Source organism: Phyllostomus discolor, chromosome 2 (genome assembly GCF_004126475.2).
Source record: "Phyllostomus discolor isolate MPI-MPIP mPhyDis1 chromosome 2, mPhyDis1.pri.v3, whole genome shotgun sequence".
In the NCBI taxonomy this organism is placed as follows: Eukaryota; Metazoa; Chordata; class Mammalia; order Chiroptera; family Phyllostomidae; genus Phyllostomus; species Phyllostomus discolor.
This window is the reverse complement of record NC_040904.2, coordinates 213,913,977-213,933,496: the sequence shown is the minus strand read 5'-3', so window position 1 is coordinate 213,933,496 and position 19,520 is coordinate 213,913,977. Positions and strand designations below refer to the sequence as shown.

Genomic DNA, 19,520 nt, shown 5'->3' with positions numbered 1-19,520 from the left:
CAAGCAGGGACCGTAAAACATCGTCTCCAACGCACTCGGCTGGACACCCTGTAGTTGACCTGCTGGCAGAACCGCGGGGAGCGAAGTCCTGAGCCGGCTGAAGCCGAGTCGCTGCCTCGTTCCACAAGTGGGTGGTGTGGCAGGGTCCTGCCGGGGCTCTAATTCTGGTCCTGCCGTCGAGTACCTGTGTGTCCTTGGGCGAAAGACCTTCTGGGCCTCAGTTTCCTATCCGTAAAATGGGAATAATCGTAGCACCTACCTCATGGGGCTGCCGGGCAGATCAATTCACATTAAATGGCAAGCGACATACTTGGATGGGTGCCTGGCAAAGGGATGCGCTCCCTAAGGGCCAGCGACGACTGCTGTCATTGCTACTATGATTATCAACACGACTTACCGAGCGCCCGCTCTGCCTGCCAAGTGTGGGTAAGAACGGGCTCACCTGGCGCCCGGCCCCCGCAGCCGCCCAAGCGCAGGCCGGGCGGGGCTGGGGACACCCTGTGGGCGAAGCCGGCCCCCATTCTCCGGGGAAGATGGCGGGACTCAACGAGACAGGCCAACTAGTGCAACAATCACAACCGTAAACGCTAACCTCCAGGAAGGCGCAGCACGGGGGGTCGGGGCTTTGGAAACATTTGTCCCTGCATCCACACGCCCCGAGTGGGTACGCTCGGTTTTTACTGGCGAGGGGTGCTTCTCGGGGGAAGACCCGCTTCCCCCAGGCCACGCGGCTCGAATGGTTCGGCGCGACAAGTCCAAACGTCAGTTCGCGCGGAGGCAGCGTAACAGAAGTCCGCTTTCCCGGCGCACGGCGTCAGAACAGGTTCCCGCGCCTCGGGGACAGGACTTCCGGCGGAAGTCCCTTCCACCGGGGGGCGGAGCCACCGTGCGGGCCGGCCGCGGGCTTGGCCACGCCCCTCCGCTCTGGCGACTCCGTCGTCCACTTCGCCAATCGGAGCTCAGCTTATTGCCGAGTGCGGAGAAACATTCTCCAGTCCGCGAGTGTCGTCGTCGCTCGGGCAACAGCGTCCTAGAGCCCTCGAGTGGGCTGGGTCTCCGCGTCCAGGCGTCCCGGGCACCCAGCGCGCACTTCTCGCCCCACGAGGAGAATAGGAAGGGGGCGAGGGTAAGGCGGCGCGTCCTCGGCACCCGGACCGTGCGCGAGTCGAAGTGGGGCGGCGAGGCTCCGAGTGTGTGGGTGGCGGGCGTGCCGCTCGGGAGGTCCCGCAGCCCCGAGACGGCTCCTGGCCGCGCCCGCGGCGCGGCGCCTCCCTTCCTCGTCCGTGGGGGAGCGCTGGTGACTCGTTTTCTGCCGTGTGTGTGGCGCGCCAGCAGGTGCCAAGCTCGTGGAGGCTCTGCGGCTGCTGCGGCGAATAGGACGGCCCTGGTCTGGTGGAGCTGACCTGGTGTTTGGGGAAGTCAGACTGTAAACAAGGTGGGAGGTGGTACCGTCTTCCCTCCTCCCCGGATCTCTGAGGGTCACGTGAGAAGCGTGTGGTAATGCCTCATTCGCCCCCGCCTACAGAGGGTTTCACGGCCCGTGTTTCATCTGCCCCCACAGCACTCTGCTGAGTAGCGTTGTCAACCCCACCTCCTAGGTGGGGACCTGAGCCCTGTGGGGTGAAGAGGACTGTCCCCAAATCACACGGCTGGGAAGTTGCAAAGTCAGAATTTAAACTCAGCATTTCAATCCCATGTTAAAAATCTCCGGTCTTTCTAGAATATTCTTTTTCCGTGGACCGCACATGGTTATCCTCAGACATTTGATTTGGAGGCACTCGGAATGGTCGGTTGTACAGAACCGAAGGCCATTGGTAAATCACTAAATTACTACTGCTTCTTAAGTATGTCCCCCTAAATGGGTGGATTTATAGAAATGCTGTAAAAAAAAAAAAAAGCAACTTTCACACCCCGCAGTTCTTTCATGTTTCTTCTGTTTGTTTTCTTCAATCCAGTGGGCATTTAGTGGGCCGCATCCAGGGGGTGGGAAAGTGAGTCAGGCACGGGCCCTTCGGTTACCTGGGAACGCTGGTCTCCCACCCCACCCGGATGCAAGCTTGAAGAGGGCAGGGACTTTATTTTAGTTTTCTGCACTTGCCCTTGCCCTACCCCTTCAGTTTACTGGTGGCACACAGGAGATGCTGCTAGGCAGCTGTCAAGAAATGCTGATGTGAGACTTTACATCTGCTCTCCAATTTTGCCTGCCTCTGTCTCTGCTCTTTTGCAGCCTTCCACGTCTTCCTCATGCTGTGACGTCCCTAGCGGTGTGGCCCCTGGAGAAACAACCAGCTCCGGGAGATGGGGCGGGCACCCGCCCAGAGCAGGGACCCCCTGGGAGGCCGCTGGCTGTTAACAAGATGGTGGCTTTAATGAAGCTCCTTCCCAGGTGTGTGCTGACTGTGCGTGTTCGCAGCGGCGAGAGCCGCTGGGGGTGCGCTCAGATGACCCCTTCCCCGCCAGAATGGACACATTAGCTGTAGAATAGACGAGAAACTGCAGGGGAGACAGGAAGCTACCGGCTGCTTACCTTCTGGGAAGTGTATCTAAAAATACCCTCCTTGAGGCTTGCACAATTATGTTGTTTGGATTCTTGTAATATTTAGAGACTAACTCACTTTCAGCCCCGTACTGCCCAGGGTACCCCCACCATTTAGAACACGTGACTGTAAAGTGAAGGGATATGTCTGTGAAACTGTGACTGGAGATGGCACACAGGCAGGACACCGTCCTACGTGGGAGAGCTTTATGTTCCACGTCTTCCTCCTGGTTGCGACCTTTGCCCGCCAGTGGGTTGGGTTTACTTTGCCTCGGGTGGCGGTGCTGCCCCTCTCCGCATGTATCCTTCCGCAGGTGCGCTGCTATCCCTCCGCATGCATCCGCCCGCAGGTTCGCTGCTCCCTCCGTCGGTGCTGCAGCCATGCCTGCCGCTCCTGGCTGATGCTTGTTGAGCACTTACTATGTTCCAGGCACAGGTCGGAGCCTCACGTAACTGTTTTAATGTAGTGCCCATCAGCTGCTTGTGAAAAAGTACAGTTACTCTTGCCGTTGTACGGGGTGCTCAAGGGGCTAACACGCAGACGGGGGAGCGTGCGGCTTCCACTCAGGGGCAGCCTGAGCCTAGAACCTGTGCGCCAGACCCGTGCAGCGCTCTCCGGCCTGTGACGCTCTCTGCGCCCCGCCGAGGCCCTGCGGTGGCTGTAAGAAGACCCGCCTGTGGCAGAGAGAGGCCTGTCAGTCAGGGTCATGAGCAGTGCGGACTGAACAGGAAAGTGACGTCAGGAGGAAAGAAGATACCCAGATCGTCCAAAATGGTTGATACAGTTGGGCTACACATTCACCTCTGAGCTTCTTGAACTCAGGGTAAAAGAAAATTTAAAAAAATAGAAGGAAATTGAGTTAATTTTGTCCAGGCAAACAAGGCATTTTAATTCCCCGTGGGAAAATGAAGCGTTTCTAACACGGAGTCTAGCAGGCAGTTGACCCGGGGGTCGTCACAAAGCCTGAGACCGGCTCAGGGTCCTCACTGTCTGGGGAGAGAATGTGGAGCGTCACGTTTGTATGGAATTTTAAAAACGATTTGGAACATCAGTACTTGTCAGTGACACCCTCCGAATTGTGGGTTTCCCCTGGGAATTGGCAAGTGGCGTTTCCCTGTCCCCCCGGGCTGGCTGCACCCACCCGCTGGCTGGTTAGGGCTGACTCACCCCACAGTTCCTTGCCGAGCACCTGCCACGTGCCGGGCCCTGTCTAGGCACCGAGGACGCCCCCGTGACGGCCGCCAGCTGCCCTGGCGCCCTTGGTGCCTGCGCCTTGTCCCCCTCTCCTGCTGGGGTCTTCTGCCCTGCCTCTGGCCTGCCCTCCTTTGTCGGCCCTTGAGACCCTGAGATGGCCCTGGACGCCATACTCTGCAGTGCCCTCCTGCCTTCTGCCCTGGGGTCTGGGTGACTTACCTTTCTGTGCCTTCCTGGGACCTGAAATTAATAACAGCTGCCAAGCAGCGAATGCCAGGCCCTGCAGGTGCATGACCTGTGACCTTCCCACGGCCTTTAGAGCACAGCGCTTCCCTGTTTGGGGCCACCTGTCCCTTGAGACGCTGGTGAAAGTAATGTGCCCTCTGTCTGGAAAAGTCACCTCACCCACACTTTGCATCTCACCCCAGGGACTTGGAAGTCCTCCGGAAGTGCTCACCGACCTCGTCCCTAGACTCCAGGTGAGGCACACCCGCTTTAAAGAGAAGGATGATTTCCATTTTGCAGATGAGGAACCTGGGGCAGGAGGAGGCTAATTAACCGGCGAGTTTCCGCAGAAGAGAGTGGAGCCAGCTGGGCTCCGTGTCTCCTTGACTCCAAGCCCTTCGATTTCCCCGCTGTGGGGGCTCGGCAGGTGCCCGAGTCAGTGCACGGGGGGCGAGTAGGGGCCCTCTCCGGGGGGGGGGGGGGGGGGGCGGTGTCCCGAGACACACAGAACAGCCATCGGATATCAGAATAGAGGAGGAGAGGGTCTTCACAAGCGCCTGGAGTGCGCGGCCAGAGTAGTCTGTGTGGCCCGCAGCTTCTTCCAGTCCAGTCAAGTGATCGTTCCCCCCGAGAAACCAGTTCCAACAGTCCTTGCTTCTGGTGCCGTTTCCGTTTGGCAGCGCACATGTCTCGGTCTCGCGTTGAATTATGTGTTCTCTGGGTGCCAAGGCAGATGGATGGCACCTTTGTTGCGATTCTGCTATAAATAGCGTCTGTGACGCGCTGGACATCAGTCCGAATCTGGCGAGCACGTGTGCGGGTGAGGAGAGCGCCTGAGACTGGGGCTCCTGCCCGCGGGCGGGCTGTGACCTGCGGCTGCTTCGGGTGGGTGGGGAGGCGGAGCTGGGCTCTGTATATAACCCTTGCTAATGTCTACTTGACCAAGTTCTGGAGTAATCATGAGTTCTTTAAGGTCTTAGAATTCTCTTTGTATAGAAAAGCTAAACTGAGGACGAGGTAAAGCCAGGGTTGACCTACAGAACTCACCCCCGGGGCTTGCTCTTACTGAGAACGTTGCTTAGCTCTCAAAGTGAGGGTGAAACCAGCCCAGGCTCCCCGCCCTTGCAGGGGTAGGGGTGGGGGTGGGCCGCAGCTGTCCGCCAGAACAGAGATTGTGGAGAGCTTACCAGCCACAGGGTAGGTGCCGAGTGCGGGGAGATGAGGGCTGCTGCCCCTCCACTGGAGGGCACCAGTGCACAGCCAAGGGGGAAGTGGGGAAGGAGAGAATTGAAGTGAAAACAGGCAGAACTGGGGGGTGGGCGGGGAGGTATTGATACTTCTTCTTTATACTTAGGGCCCCCCTCCCCAGCCCCACAGCAGAGCAGCGGGACGATGGGGGCCTCTGGTCTTTCTGTCCTTTCCTTCATTAAATAAAACAGCGGGCAGAACGCAACTCTAAGGCTCAGCTCTCTGGCACGGCATGGTCAGTTTTGTTCAGGGAGGCTAGGAGGACCTCCCGAAGGAGGGCCCGCATTCTGAATCTTGAAAGATGAATTGAAGGGTGCCAGGTGGGAGAGAAGGAAGGAAGTTCTAGCAGGAGGGAGATTCCAAAGTGTGGAGGTGAGAACCGCATGGAGTATTCGGGGTTCTGTGAAAACGCAGCGTGCGTGGGACTGTGATGTCGGGAGGGGTTGCCTGGGGCCAGGTTATCAATGATGTAAATGATCTTATGCTCTGGAGAAGTGTTACATGCTATTTTTCTTTAATTAAAAAAAAATTTAGATTGACAAAAAAGTTGCAGAATTAGTACAGAGAGGCCCAGCGTGTCCTCACGCCCCCTCAGTGATGCATCTTACGGACCAACCACAGTTCGGTCAAAACCAGGACGCCGCCATCCTGGCAGCTGAGGGGGATGCAGCAGGGGGAGAAGCTGGGGACCGGGACACAACGGGAGGGGCCGTTTCCTCCCCCAGACGAGTGAGGGTGAGCAGGCAGTGACACTGGGGATGCAAGGGCAGCAAGGAGGCTTAGAGGGGGTTTCCAGGTAAAATTGGCAGTACTTGCTGATTGCTTCGAGGGGCCGGGGTTCGGGCAGGGGTTTCTGCCCTGACTTATGAGGGTTCAGGAGTGGAAGCCGATTCACTCACTCAGGGAGTCTGAGCACCTCTGAACACCGGTCCCTGGCCTGGGGCCCGGGGCTCCCAGAGACGAGCCTCCACTGAACACTCGTGCACACAGACCCGCCCTTGCACCCTGGACTGAGGGCGATCGGGGACAACGGAGGTCCCTGTGGGGGTCCCCCTGGTGCAGGGGGTGGTGGGGGAAGGCTCCCTGAGGAAGTGACGTGTGCACGGAGACCCTGGTGGTGGGTCTCAGCGTCAGCAGCACCTGGGAGCTCGTCAGCCCGGCGCGTTCTCAGCCCCACCCCTGCACCGGGGTCCTGCGCTGGGCCCCACGGTTGCAGTCTGACCAGCCTTGCAGGTGACCCTGACGGACACTGCAGTGTGGGAACCGCTGGTCTTTCGGATGAGGAGGAATTCACAGGCTGCGTGGGGCGGGGCACGAGTGGCTGCAGCGTACGGGAGAAGGCTTTCCCGTGGAAGGGCCACGTCTGAGGGACTGCCCCGGGCCGGCATGGTTGGCCCACGGAGACCAGGAGAGGGACGCAGCTGGAGTAGCAGCGGGCCCATCCATCCGTGTGGCCTTTGACGCCATTAAGGGCTCTGGCCTTTATTCCAAGGGCAGTAGGAAGCAACGGGAATTTGTAAAGCGGGGAAGTAACACGAGGTCAGCACTTGGAAGTGATGCCTCTGGCTGATGCGAGGAAAGCAGGGGACCACAGTAGGGGTGTGTGTGTGATGTGTGTGTGGTGTGGGGGCACGTTGTATACGTGGTGTGTGGTTGTGGTTGTGTGTGTTTGCGGTTGTGTGTGGTGTGGGGCATGTTGTATACATGGTGTGTGTGGTTGTGTGTGTGTGTGGTTGTGTGTGAGTGTGTGTGTGTGTGTGTGTGTGAGGTGGAGGTAATGGGAGGAGTCGGCACAAACCCTCCACCTGGGAGACCTGGCATCTGGGGGAGGCCCACATGGAGAACCTGCCCGAGGCGTGGACCCCGCTCAGTAGCTGGCGGTGCGACCTGCTGGTCCTGCAGGCCCAGAGGCCCCGCCCTCGTGCTTCACGGGCTGCATAAGGGGAGCCGTGGGCCAGTCCGGGCTCACCCACTGCTCTCTCGTTTTCCAGGATACACAAATCCAGAAACGTTTGTCTTGAAGGAGATGAACCGCAGCAAAATGAATGTCAACACCACCAAGTCGGGCAGCACCAGGGCCAGGTGAGACGCCCCTCTTCCCGAACCCGGGCCGCCAGCGCCCCGGGGCCGCGGTCAGCTCAGGCCAGGAGGGTGTGCGGTGCGGGGCTGAGGCCCCGAGGGGCAGGGGGCTCTGCAGGTGGATGACGACACCACTCCCCGTCACCTCTGTCTGGCTGTGCCGGTCACTCACGCAGCCAGCTCGTGCGGAAGGCTGACCTTTGTGCCAGCGTTGTCCGGGAACTTGCATGTCCACCCCGTCAGGAAGCGTCGGCGTACGGGTGTTCAGGCTGCACGTCCCCACGCGGTGCCCAGCGGGGCCGCCGAGGGTAGGCTGCCAGGGCCGGGCTGACCGGAGAGCCATTGAGCCGGCCTCGCCGCTGGGCGCTGGGCACCGCCGGGTGGCTTGTCCCGGCCGATTCGCGTTCCCGGCGCTAGGGGGCAGCAGCGGCAAACCTTTGCTTCCGACGGAGCGGGAGCCCGGGCCGCCTCCCCCTCCCCGCCTGGCGCACTGGCGGGCCTGGCGCGCCATAAATAGGACGTGCTAACCGCTCCCCGTCTGCGCCCGCTGCGGAGCTGGCAGCGGGTGGTCTCCACCAGCCCCTGCGTTTCGAGAGGCTGCCAGTCAGCGCGTTTCTGACACGGAGCAAGTGTTTGACAGCCGCCAAGCGCCGTCCGTTCTTCCGACACCACGTGCTTCCCCGCGCCTGTTGCCATGTCTGTCATCACGTTGGGGGGTGGGGGTGGGGGTGCGGGGAGTCTGAGACGGTGGTTAGGGAAGAGAGAGCCTCTGAGGTGCTTTCTGAACGGAGGGAGAGCATGTCACAAACAAAACCAGGCACGCTTTTGCTTCAGGGTCCTGGTTCTGGGGGGCAGGGCGTCCGGGCTGGGGAAACGACCCCCAGACCACAGTCCTCAGTTCAGGTCCGTTCGGCGTCCTTGACTTTGGGGACCGCCATCGTCAGACGTGGCCCCTGCTCTCGTGACACCTGTGTTCTAACGGGGAGACGGCCACCGATGGTCCTGAGGGCCCCGGGCGCTGGGCACCAGTGGTCAGGGCCCGGGGTTTGAGGGAGAGCAGGGCTGGCGCCGAAGCTTTGCCGTGGAGGGCCGGATTGGGAGCCGGGAGGGCGGGGTGTGGCGTGGAGGGCGGAGCTGCTTGAGCAATGGGAAGCGAAAACCCTTCATTCACTCGCACAGCGAACGCTGCCGGGCCCAGGGCTGCGCCGGGCACCATGGCGCGGGGCACGTGGCGCAGAGACACTGGTTGGCGTCAGGGAGCCTGCAGTGGAGCTCCCGCTTCCCCAAATGAACAGCATCCTCGCCGGTTGTGACCAGTGCACTGCAGGGCAAGGACGGACCGACAGACTCTGCGGGGTCAGGGGGACCTCTCGGAGGGGTGGGGCGCCCCTGGAACGGAGGGGGGCAGGAGGTGGCTGGCGAGGGTGGGAGGGGGACGGGCAGAGGAGCGTGGGCTGGGGGAGAGCGACACGAGACACGGGGGAGGGAGAGGCACGGGGGAGGGACAGGCGGGCAGGGCGCCCGCTGCCTGGGGTACGTTCCCGCCGGCGCGCTGTGGCGTCCACTGAAGGACACCTAACGCAGGGAGGCCGCTGGCCCGCTGTGCCGACCCAGCTGTTTCTGGCACATCTTCCGGCTCTGCCCGGCGTGGAAACACGCTTTTACCTCACTGTGTTCAGGGTGTTGGCCGGGCTTTTTCTCCCGACGTCGGCCTGAACTCGCCCTTGCGTTTCCGAGAAGGGTTTATAGGGACCGTGTGTGACGGCGAGACGCTGTTCCGTTCAAGCCTGCTAGCTTGGAGAGGCGTGGGCTTCGCTCTGCGTTTGACTTCCGCGTGCGTGTGTGTGCACCCCAAAGTGTGTGTGCGTGTGCGTGCACCCCGCAGTGCGTGTGGATGGGCTTGCAGTGATGTTTGGAAGGAAGACGCCCACCTGCGTGGGGTCTGAGGGGACCCCGGCGCGGGGAGACCTTGGCGGGGGAAGGCTGTGGTCTGACTGCCCCGTGCCCTGCGCAGGGGGCTTCTGACCTCGAACGGGCTTTTCTGCTCAGCTGGGTCTGGGTGACTGGCTCGGTTGTGTTCTGTGATGCCCTGTCATTTGAAATACATTTGTGAATCGACTCGACTCATGTGTCCTTCTAACTCCTCTGTGTAGAACAAGAGACCAGGGTTGCCAGTCGGTTCGAAGACAGTGAGGCAGTATGAGGCTGGGCTGGGGGAGGCTGGGGCAGGGGAGGCTGGGGCAGGGGAAGCTGGGCAGGGGAGGCTAGGGCAGGGAGGCTGGGGCAGGGGAGGCTGGGGCAGGGGAGGCTGGGGCAGGGAGGCTGGAGCAGGGGAGGCTGGGGCAGGGGAGGCTGGGCTGGGCTTCCAGTGTTGGCGCACGTACCTTGGAATTCCGGTATCCGATTAGATATTTATGTAGATGACTTCCTTTTAACTTTCCACTTGTTCTTCCGAGTAGGTTCAGAGTTAAGACTGTTTTGCAAATGCAAGGTATCCGTGTTTGAGGATTGGTGGATTTTATTACTCCATCAGCCATATACAAACTTCGATGTTAGTGTTGTGATGCAGGAATGCACACGAACCATGTGCACCTGTGCCAGTGGATGCACGTGCGTGTGAGCGCACACACATACACTCTTGGCACAGGTGGGCTAAAAGCCTAGGGTTAGATTTAGGAGAGTTCGGGCCTTGGCCTTGTGAGCAAATTTACCCCTTGTCTCTGGGGTTTACGCTCTCCGCCTCCAACAGCGTGAGTGACAGCGTGTGGCTCACGAGGGGGTGACAGGGTTGACGGTCAGCCAGTGGCCATGAAAGTAGGTGCTCGTGACTGCTCGGCGACTCTCGTAGAATCAGGTCAGTGTAACATTTGCTGGTGTTTTACCGTCATTTTGCCATTAAGCAGGGCAACTCACACTCGAGCCTCCATGAAACACTGTGGGCTCCACGCACCAGCCAGCCTCTGGGGCTCCCAGGGCAGCGGCCTCGGCTGTCGCGGCCCTGAGGCCGGGCCAGCCCAGCGTCTGATCGGCCGGTCCCGCGGTGCCTGGGCCTCGCACTCTGAAAAGTCCCCGGGTGACCCTGCTGCTGCTGGTTGGGGCCGTGTGTTGCGGATGACTTTTAAAGCCGTGTGTCTGCCTCAACGGCCTTTTAATAAAGGCTGATTTTTAAAAGTGGGAAATAATGCATTTAAAATATAATGGTATTGATAGCCATAAAAACCCTCATGACTTCTGCTTGAGGACGCTGCCGCTGGAGCAGCTCTGCCCGCCGGAGGTGAGCCCGCCCGGAGAGAGGGTGGTTCCGCTGGCCCTTGCAGCGGTGTTCCGCCGTAGGGTGTGCTGAGCTGCCTGTGGTGGGAGGGGCTGTGCAGCTGGGCACCTTCTGCCTGATTTCTGAAGCACACGGACGTTTTCTTTAAACCCCGAGTCCGAGGCTGAGCTCCCAGAGGGGAAGGGAGGGCCGGGCAGGCCACGCTCCCCTCCCTGCTCATCCACCCTGGCCCGCCTGCGGCCTGCCGGGTTTGCCGGAGGGTGAACTGCCGAGCGCGTGGCTGCTAGGGACGAGCTCACACCGAGGGCGTTCGGGCCGAGCACCCAGACAGGCTGTTTCTGGAACCTCCCAGGTTTGGCTCTGTGGAGTGTTCACGCTGCAATTGGAGTCACGGTAGCCCTGACGACCCTGCGGCTGGTGGGAGTCAGAACTGGAGGAGACCCCGCAGGGCACCTCCCCCCCCCCCCTCGCTGGAGGAGGCTCGTTCCCTGCAGCGCACGCGGCAGCTCTGGGAGGGATTACTTTTCATGTGGTTACTATTTTTTTCGTGCTGTCTTCAACTAAGTGTTTCTTGAATTGAATCACTTCGTATTCAAGTAATAAAATGCACAACAGGCAGTATGTTTCCGGGTGATTATCTCACTCCTCAGGTGGTGTAATAAGGCATGAGGCCAGGGCCCTGGCATGCCTCATTGTTATTATGAAGTGAATTTATGGGTAAAATAAAGCGGTTATTTGCATGAGCAATAACCGCAATGAGCAGCACGGTTCCAGCAGACCCTCCCCGCCTGCTTGCGGAGCCAGGCGGGGCAGGAGTCGAGGTTCCTAACCGTCCGCGCCGCAGGGGGCGGCCGGGGACTCCTCGCCGCCTTCCGGGAGCTGCTCGCTCATTTTGTGAAAAGCGCCAGGAAAGCCTCGGCTCCTGGTTCCTGGGAGGGGCCCGTCCTGGACCCGGCCATGCCAGCAGGCTCCTGGGAGGGGCCCGTCCTGGACCCGGCTCTGGCCTAGCAGCTGTGTGACCCCGGGCGGGCGGCTTGCCTGCTCTGAGCGCCGGTTTGCGCGCCTGTGAAATGGGGAGAGTAAAGACTTTGGGCGGGGGGAGGGGTAAGTGACAGGTTTCCACAAATCTTAAGCACCTTTCCTGGCTCAGAGTAAGGCCCCAGTCAATGCCAATTGAATTAGAATAACTTATTTCCCTTCTTAAATTCTTCGTAAGCTTGAGTGTCTTGTCTCTTGCCCCCTTCGATCTTGCCCAGCCAGCCCAGTCCCACCAAGAGTTTCCACCGTTCTTGGTGTCCCATTCTGAGCGGTGTGTGCACGTGTGCTCACTTCCCTCGCACACGCCCTCCCCTGGCTGTGTCACGCTCGCCTGTCAAAACGCTGTTCCATAATAAACCCAACTCCACTCCCTGCTGCTGCTGCTGCTGCTGGCGGCCCAGCTTCCTGCTTCAGAGGGAGCTGTTTTCTTGGCTTTATTTTCAGACTGTTCATTGCAAGTATGTAGACAAATAATTGATTTTTGCATGTTGATCCTGTAACCTGTAACCTTGCTGAGGTGGCTCATTCCAATGGTGTTTTTTTGGTGTGCGTATATTCTTTTGGGTTTTCTTCACACAAAATCATGTCATTGGCAAATAGAGATAGTTTTGATTAGTCTTCAATCTGGTACCTTGATAAATATTTCTTTTAAGAAAAAGAACTGCTAAATGCTCTGGCTAGAACCTTTAGCACCACAGTGTTGAATAAAAATGGTGACAGCAGACATCCTCATCTTGTTCAGATCTTAGGGCCTGGATTGAGCGCCGGCCTGCGAACCAAAGGGTCGCCGGTTTGAGTCCCCTTCAGGGCACAGGCCTGGGTTGGGGGCCAGGTCTCCAGTAGGGGGCGTGTGAGAGGCAACCACACATTGATGTTTCTCTCCCTCTTTTTCCCACCCTTCCCCTCTTTAAAAATAAATAAAATTTTTAAAAATATACTTTTATATATTTTAATATTGTGATGAGAAGCTTTTTTTTTATATTCTTAAGGAATATAGGTTGTTTGCTTTTTTTTTTCTTTTGCTGTCTTTGTCTGGTTTGGTGTCAGGGTGACACTAACCTCACACCACATGTTGGGAAGTGTTCCCTTGGGTGTTTCTGGGAGAGTTTATGGAGGATTGGTTTTAATTATTCTTCTTTAAATGTTTGGTAGAATTCACCATTGAACCCATCCAGTCCTTAGACTTTTTTGCAGTAAGTTTTTTAATCACTCACTTAATCTCTTTGTTATAGGTCTACTAAGGTTTTTTATTTCCGTAGTCAGTTTCAGTAGTTTGTGTTTTTCTAAGAATGTTTTCATTTCATGTAAGTTATCTAAGTTACCTAAGTTAACACAGTTAGTGTTCCCTTATAGTCCTTTTTTCAGAAAGGTCAGTAGCAATGTCCTCTCTTTTATTCATGACTTTAAGAGTTCGAGTATCCAAGCCCTGGCTGGAGTAGCTCAGTGGATTGAGCATGGGCTGGGAACCAAAGTGTCCCAGGTTCGATTCCCAGCCAGGGTACATTCCTGGGTTGCAGGCCATAACCCCCAGCAACCGCACATTGATGTTTCTCTCTCTCTCTCCCTCTTTCTCTCTCGCTCTCTCCCCGCCTCCCTTCCCTCCCTAAAAATAAATAAATAAAATCTTTAAAAAAAAAAAAAAAGAGTTCGAGTATCCCTCATATTTTCTTGGTCAGTTTAGTTAAAAAAAATTGTTAGTTTTGCTGATCTTTTGAAACAACCAGCTTTCTATTTTGTTGGTTTTCTCTATTTTCTTTTTTTTTAAAGGAGCTTTTACTTTTTTTTTTAAGATTTTATTTATTTATTTTTAGAGAGGGAAGTGGGGAGAGAGAGAGAGAGAGAGAGAGAGAGAGAGAGAGAGAGAGAGACATCAATGTGCGGTTGCTGGGGCTTATGGCCTGCAACCCAGGCATGTGCCCTGGCTGGGAATCGAACCTGGGACACTTTGGTTCCCAGCCCGCGCTCTATCCACTGAGCTACGCCAGCCAGGGCTGGTTTTCTCTATTTTCTATTATCAATTTTATGTATGCTCTAATCTCTATCAGTTTGTTTATTCTACTTGGGTTTAATTTACTCATATTTTTCTAGCTTTTTAAGGAAGATGGTTAGGTCATTCATTGAGACTTTTTATATAAACACGAACGGCTGCAAATTTCCCTCCGAGCACTGCTCTCTCCTCATCCGTAAGAGCTGGCGTGCTGCGCCTCCGTTGTCCTGTGTCTGAAAGTGTCTGCCGATTCGTCTCGTGATGCCCTTCCCTGTAGGAGTGTGTTGTTGAGTTCCCACACGTTTGTGAGTCACCCGATTTCTTTCTGGCGCTGATTTCTGATTGTAGTCCAGTGCGCTTGGAGAGCGTACGTTGCTGATTTCAACGCTCCCAAATTGGCTGAGCCTTGTTTTACGTGTCAACACGAGGTCAGCCCGGAGGGCGCTCTGTGTTGACATGAGCGGAGCGTGTGTTCCGCGGCGGTGGAGCGGAGTGTCCTCTAGGTGGAGTGGAGTGTCCTCTCGGTGGCCGTTGGGTCTGAGTCGTTCACCGTGTGGTTCAAGCCTCCTGTTTCCTGCCGCTCGCCTGTCCCGTTGGGCTGTCCATTAATGAGGGTGGGGGGGTCAAGGTCCCCATCGGTTAGTGTTAAAGCGTGTATTTCTCCGTTTTTACTTCAGGTATGTTGGGGCGCTGTTATTGGGGCACACGTGTTTCTTTTACCTCCATTTATCCTTTCTCGAATATTCTTCCTTTAGGTAGGTCTGAGTTTCTGACCCGTATGACTTTTCCTTCTTTTTGAAGACTTTTATTTTATTTATTTATTTAAAGATTTTATTTATTTATTTTTAGAGAGGGAAGGGAGGGAGAAAGAGAGAGCGAGAGAGACATCAATGTGCGGTTGCTGGGGGTCATGGCCTGCAACCCAGGCATGTGCCCTGACTGGGAATCGAACCTGCAATGCTTTGGTTCGCAGCCTGCGCTCAATCCACTGAGCTACGCCAGCCAGGGCCATTTTATTTTATTTTAAAGATTTTATTTTATTTTTATTTTTAGACAGCGGGGAAGGGAGACGCACAGACACTGCCTGGCACAGACACCGATGCTCTGGCCACTGAGATGGGTGGGGGGCGGACCCCGTCACCGACAAGGGCCACTGCAGGGAGAGAGAGAGGGAGAGGACCAGTGCACTGCACCCCTAGACTGCCGCAAACCTCTGGTCCGCTTCGTGCATTTGGAGATAGCTCGTTGGGACGGTTTTCGCCAGTGTGCTCGTGGTTTGTGTGGAGGAGGGTCCGAGCAGGTCAGTCTGCACCAGACAAGTGTCGGGCACGCAGTGAGGGGCGCTCGGGGAGGCCGCCTTTCTGCCCTGCGCCCCCCAAGGAGGTGCCTGCGAGTCGGCATGCAGGGGGGTTTCCAGGCCGAAAGCTGCCTTGTTGTCCCACTTTTAGAGATCATTGGGTCTGCTGAAAACAGGCCGGCTGAAGTCACGATTCGTGTTCGCTCTGAGAATGGCCTCAGAGACGCTGGCAGGAGGGCCGCAGCTGGCAGCATGCTCGCCCTGTCCAGCCGCCCTTTCAGGGGAGAGAGAGAGGGAGAGAGAGAGAGAGAGAGAGGAGGCTGGCCACGTGTACTGTGTGTGCGAAGGTAACGTAATCTGTTTTCTTTTGTATCGCAGGGATTTAATGAGCAAAATGGCTACTATGTCAGACTGGCACTGTTCGTGTCCTCACACGAAAAAACCCAGAGAGTTAAGGCCCCACTCTTCACCATGTAGACTCTGTTCCGGGAATGGTTTCCCCAATATGCTCAGACCTTCTTCAAGTGAGTATTCGCGAGCAAGTCGAGCTAACTGTAGATGCCACTTATTTATGTTTAGTGCATGCCGGGCTCTGCGCGAAGCCGTCACGTGGTTTAGTCCTCACGGTGGCACCATGAAGTGGATTCTGTCATTGTCCCTGTTTTCTTTATGGGGAAGCTGAGATACGGGCTGTTTCAGCCCCCTGCCCAAAAGTTCCGTAGTTCTTAAGTGGCACGATCGTGATTTGAGCCTTTCCTCTCTCCGTCCTTTCCTCCCTCCCTCCCCAAACAGTTTATGAGCCCCAGCAGTGTGGCAAGAACTGTCCCAGGTCCTGAGGCGGTGGGTCTGGTAGAGGACCTGCCCCGGAGGGGCCCGCCGTCTGGGGAGGGCAGTGGGGCATCCAGGGGAGTGAGACAGATGCCCCAACAGCAGCGCGGACGGGGCAGGCGGGCGCCCGCCCGGCCAGCAGGGCCCCGGGCCACGGGGAGAGGGTGAGCGGGGAGAGGCCGTCAGAAGTCACCCTGGGCCCTGTGCGCACCTGCAGTGCGTGAGGCTCTAATCGCACGGTCACACGCATCAACTCGGGAGCCTGGGAAATGCAGGCTGTATCCCAGACAGGCCTGCGTCTGCCCAGGTCTCGGGGTCTGTCTGAGGCAGAAGGGGCGAGTAGACAGCAACTTCCAACACGAAAATTCATCGTCAGTAAAGAGGCGGTTCCAGGGCAGGAGCCCCCGTCTGTGCTGTCCTGTGCACGCGTCTCAGTGTCACTCGTGTTCTGATGGTGCAAAAGGCTGGAGTGAGTGGGGTCGCTGGGCCAGAGGCCACCCACGCTCTGCGTCCGGGCTGCTGGGACCGCCCGCAGGGAGCTGGTGCGCCCCCACTAGCAAGGGGTCCCAGCGCTTCCTCCCGAGCATGCTCACGGAGCGGGTCCTTCGCGGCTCGGCCTTCCCGGCCCGGAAGCGGCGTTCTGTCGTGGCTTTCATCTGCCTTTCCTTCATACCGGAGGCTGCCGTTGGCTCTCAGGTTTGTGTGGTCTTTTTCATCTGCGACCTGCCTTCCCCTTCCTTTGCCCGCCTGCTGCGGGCCGGTCTTTCTGGTGATCTGCTGCGTGAGCTGTCTCCACTCTGAAGGTGTCAGTCCTCTGTCCGCCGCAGGCGCCACTCGGCGTCTTTTCCACTTGTCCTTCGCCTTTTGTTTTTGTTGGTGGTACCTCTTCATGTACTGAGTGGTTTTTTCTCTAAAACGACGAAATCACAGATGGTGCCCCCTCATGCTGGTCCGACTCCTCTGTCGCGTGAGCAGGGTTCGGGCGCGACCTGAACCTCTCGGCCGGGCATTAGACGCCTGTTTCCTCTGTAAGTGGTTTTTTTGCTTTTCGTTTGTTTCAGCTTGAGTGATTTCCGCTGACCTGACGTTGTACCACTTGTCCTTTCTTCTGCCGTGTGCGCTGTTAAGCAGATCAGAGGAGCTGTTCTTGCTTCTGACACTGTATTTTTGTGTGCTTTTTCACGTACTTCCTGAAAAGTTTCCATTTTTCTGCTGAAATCCCCCACGCGTTCAGCACGTTGCCAATTTTTCTTACAATCTCTAGCAAATTTATCGTTCTCAGCTTAAATACCTGATCATTTCCACATCTGTCCTCTCTGTGGGTCTTCCGATGCCTGTTTTTGCTCCTCATCAGGATAAATAAGAGAGCTCACCTTTCTTATGTCACTCGTCTTGCCGTTTGAAAAAAATTTAAGAGCAGACGTGTGTAAAAAACCGTGGAGACAGAGGCAGCTAACATTCAGCACCAGCCAAAGCCACGCCCCCTTCCCGCGGGCTCTGAGTGAGGTGGGCAGTGTCTGGCCTCACGCAGTCTCCGTTGGATCTAGGGGGCCGTGGGTGCTGGCGTCTGCCTCCAGCGGCTCCGCCGTCTGAGCTGGGCGAGACTCGAGAGACCTCTGTCCCACAGCCCTGGGGTGAGCTCGGCCTCTTGGGGGGTCCTGTGCGTGCCAGCCCACCTGCCAGTTTGGGAGGTGTCCCGGCGGTTCTCTGGCCCCCAGCCCAGCCCCCACTCCCTGTCCTGCCACCCGGCCTCCAGGCCGCAGGAGGCTGCCCAGGTGCGGCTAGGAGCCCCCGGCCTCAGCGCTCCGCCCCGTGCTCAGCGCCCTGTGTCCCACCTCCAGCTTTGGGGTGCTGCTTGCACACACGTGGGGGCCCAAGAGGGCCGTGTAGGCTCGCTCTGTGACCAGGCCCCCAGGGACGGGCCCATCGCGGCGGCCCGCTCATGACCTCCACGGGTCAGCTGATTTCCTCACCCCGTTCCGGGCGCGGCTGCTCTTCTTCCTGGGGCTCTGCCGGGCCGGGGGGGCCGGGGGCCTTTGTCTCCAGGAGCGGCCGGTCCTTGCTGCATTGCGTTTCTTCGCATCCTCAGTTCCCTGATGGGCTTTTCAGGAAACCCACCTTCTTCTGTGTGGCTCACCTTCTTCTCATCGTCAGGGTGACGCCCGTGTCCTGGACGGCGGCGTGTCCTGGACGGCGGTGGACAGCGTCCTGGCTGCGCCCCCACAGGGCACGTTGGTGTGCGAGCCTGTGCACAGGGTGCGCGGAGCCTGGCTGCCGCCCTCATTCTAGATCTCAGAAGTTGCGGGGCACGCGAAGTTTTCCTTCAAGTAATTTTGAATGGTTCCAAGTCACTGTTTTCTGCAATTCTAATCATTTTAAGTTAGAATTGTTGGTTGGAAAGACGGGGCTTCTTAGAGAGAGACTAATAATGCCCACGAAAGTCTGTAGAAAGATTTCAAGCCGGAGACGTGAGTTGACAAGCAGGTCCCTCTGTGGCCCGGGGCGCAGGGGGAGTGCCGGGCGGGGTGACACAGGGCGCAGCAAGGCGGCTGCTCCGAGAGCCCACGTGACCGTGCCCGTGCCCGGCAGGAATGGAGAGGGCGGCGTGGCACCCCCAAACTTTTGAGCACTTCGGGGAGACTGCAGCCCCTCTCCCCACTCAGGCCCTCTGCCCGGCCCTCTTGTCCCAGGGGAGCGAGCCCCTGGCCGGGGCACCTGCGGGCGGCCTCTGCTGGTGGCTCCTGGCCTCCCGCCCGGTGTGGCGGCTGGCGCGGGGCCCGAAGAGGCTGCCCGGGCAGAGGCTGGGGTGCCTCTGCTGCCTTTCCTTGGGAGTCACGTAGTGTCAGTCCTGCCCAGTCCCAGGCCCGCCCAGAGTCAAGGGGAGGGCCGTCTACCCCACTTTGGGACGGGAGGAGTGTGAACACGACTTTGGCAGGGCAGCACGGGTGGGGGGGGACTCGTTGTGCCCTCTTGGAGCACACCGTCTGCCAGGTGCCCCAGCGTCCTCCCCCAGCCCCCCACGCCAGACCCCTGCCCACCTGCACGAGGGCCCGCCCTGCACACCCCGTCTGGTCCGGGCAGGCTGTGGGCTCCCCCTGCTCTGCTGCAGTGCCCCCCCCCCCCCGGCTCAGCCCTGCTTCCCCTCCATGGCCGCCCCCTGAGGGACACACCCCCCCGCCGACGCCTGCCCGAGCGGGCTGTGCTCACCCAGCCGTCTCCCGCCGCCACTCTGTTCCTCCGCCCCACGGCGCCAGGGGGAGGCTCAGGAATGAAAACTGGGTTGTGCCCTCCCATTGATGCAACCCCCTGTGACATCCCATGACCAGAACACAGGGCCGCTCCCGGCTGGCTCCTGCCGACACTGACAGGCTCACCTCCCGGGGGACGCCTGCCCCGTCTGTCCCCTCCTCCTCCCTTTGCCTGGGCCGGCCGTCCTCCAGGTTGTCGTTGACATGTCACCTCTTTCCTCTAGGAGGCTCCTCCTGAGAGCTCCCGTCCTGCTGCCACCCCCACCCCGACCCTGCTCTGCCCTGGGTCTCCGGTGTACCTGTTCCGCACCCCCCCCTCCAGGGCCCTCGTGAGTGGCAGCATCCCTGGCCCCTGCTGTCGGCCTTGCGTGCGCCTGGCCCTGGGAGCGAGCAGGGCAGCCCTGGGCAGGAGGATGGGCAGGGTCCCTGGGACCTCCGTGCTGCGGCTCACGAGGTCAGGGCACACGGCAGGTCTCCACCCAGAGCGACGGCGGGGCACCCACAGGGTCTGTTTCTCCACCTCCAGCAGCAGGCGTCTGGGGGTGTCTTCCAGCCATGAGGGAGTCCC

General features: G+C 58.4%; 1 protein-coding gene across 1 annotated transcript in view; it reads left to right on the top strand.

Annotated features, from left to right (window-relative positions):
- The first annotated feature begins 944 nt into the window (after nucleotides 1–944).
- Nucleotides 945–19,520, top strand: part of EFCAB6 (EF-hand calcium binding domain 6) — a 152,533-nt gene continuing 133,957 nt past the window's right edge. Inside the window, 4 exon segments of the mRNA XM_036019725.1 lie at nucleotides 945–1,126; nucleotides 2,228–2,386; nucleotides 7,196–7,286; nucleotides 15,255–15,400. Of these exon segments, the coding sequence (XP_035875618.1) occupies nucleotides 7,231–7,286; nucleotides 15,255–15,400 (202 nt within the window). The 5' untranslated portion in view covers nucleotides 945–1,126; nucleotides 2,228–2,386; nucleotides 7,196–7,230.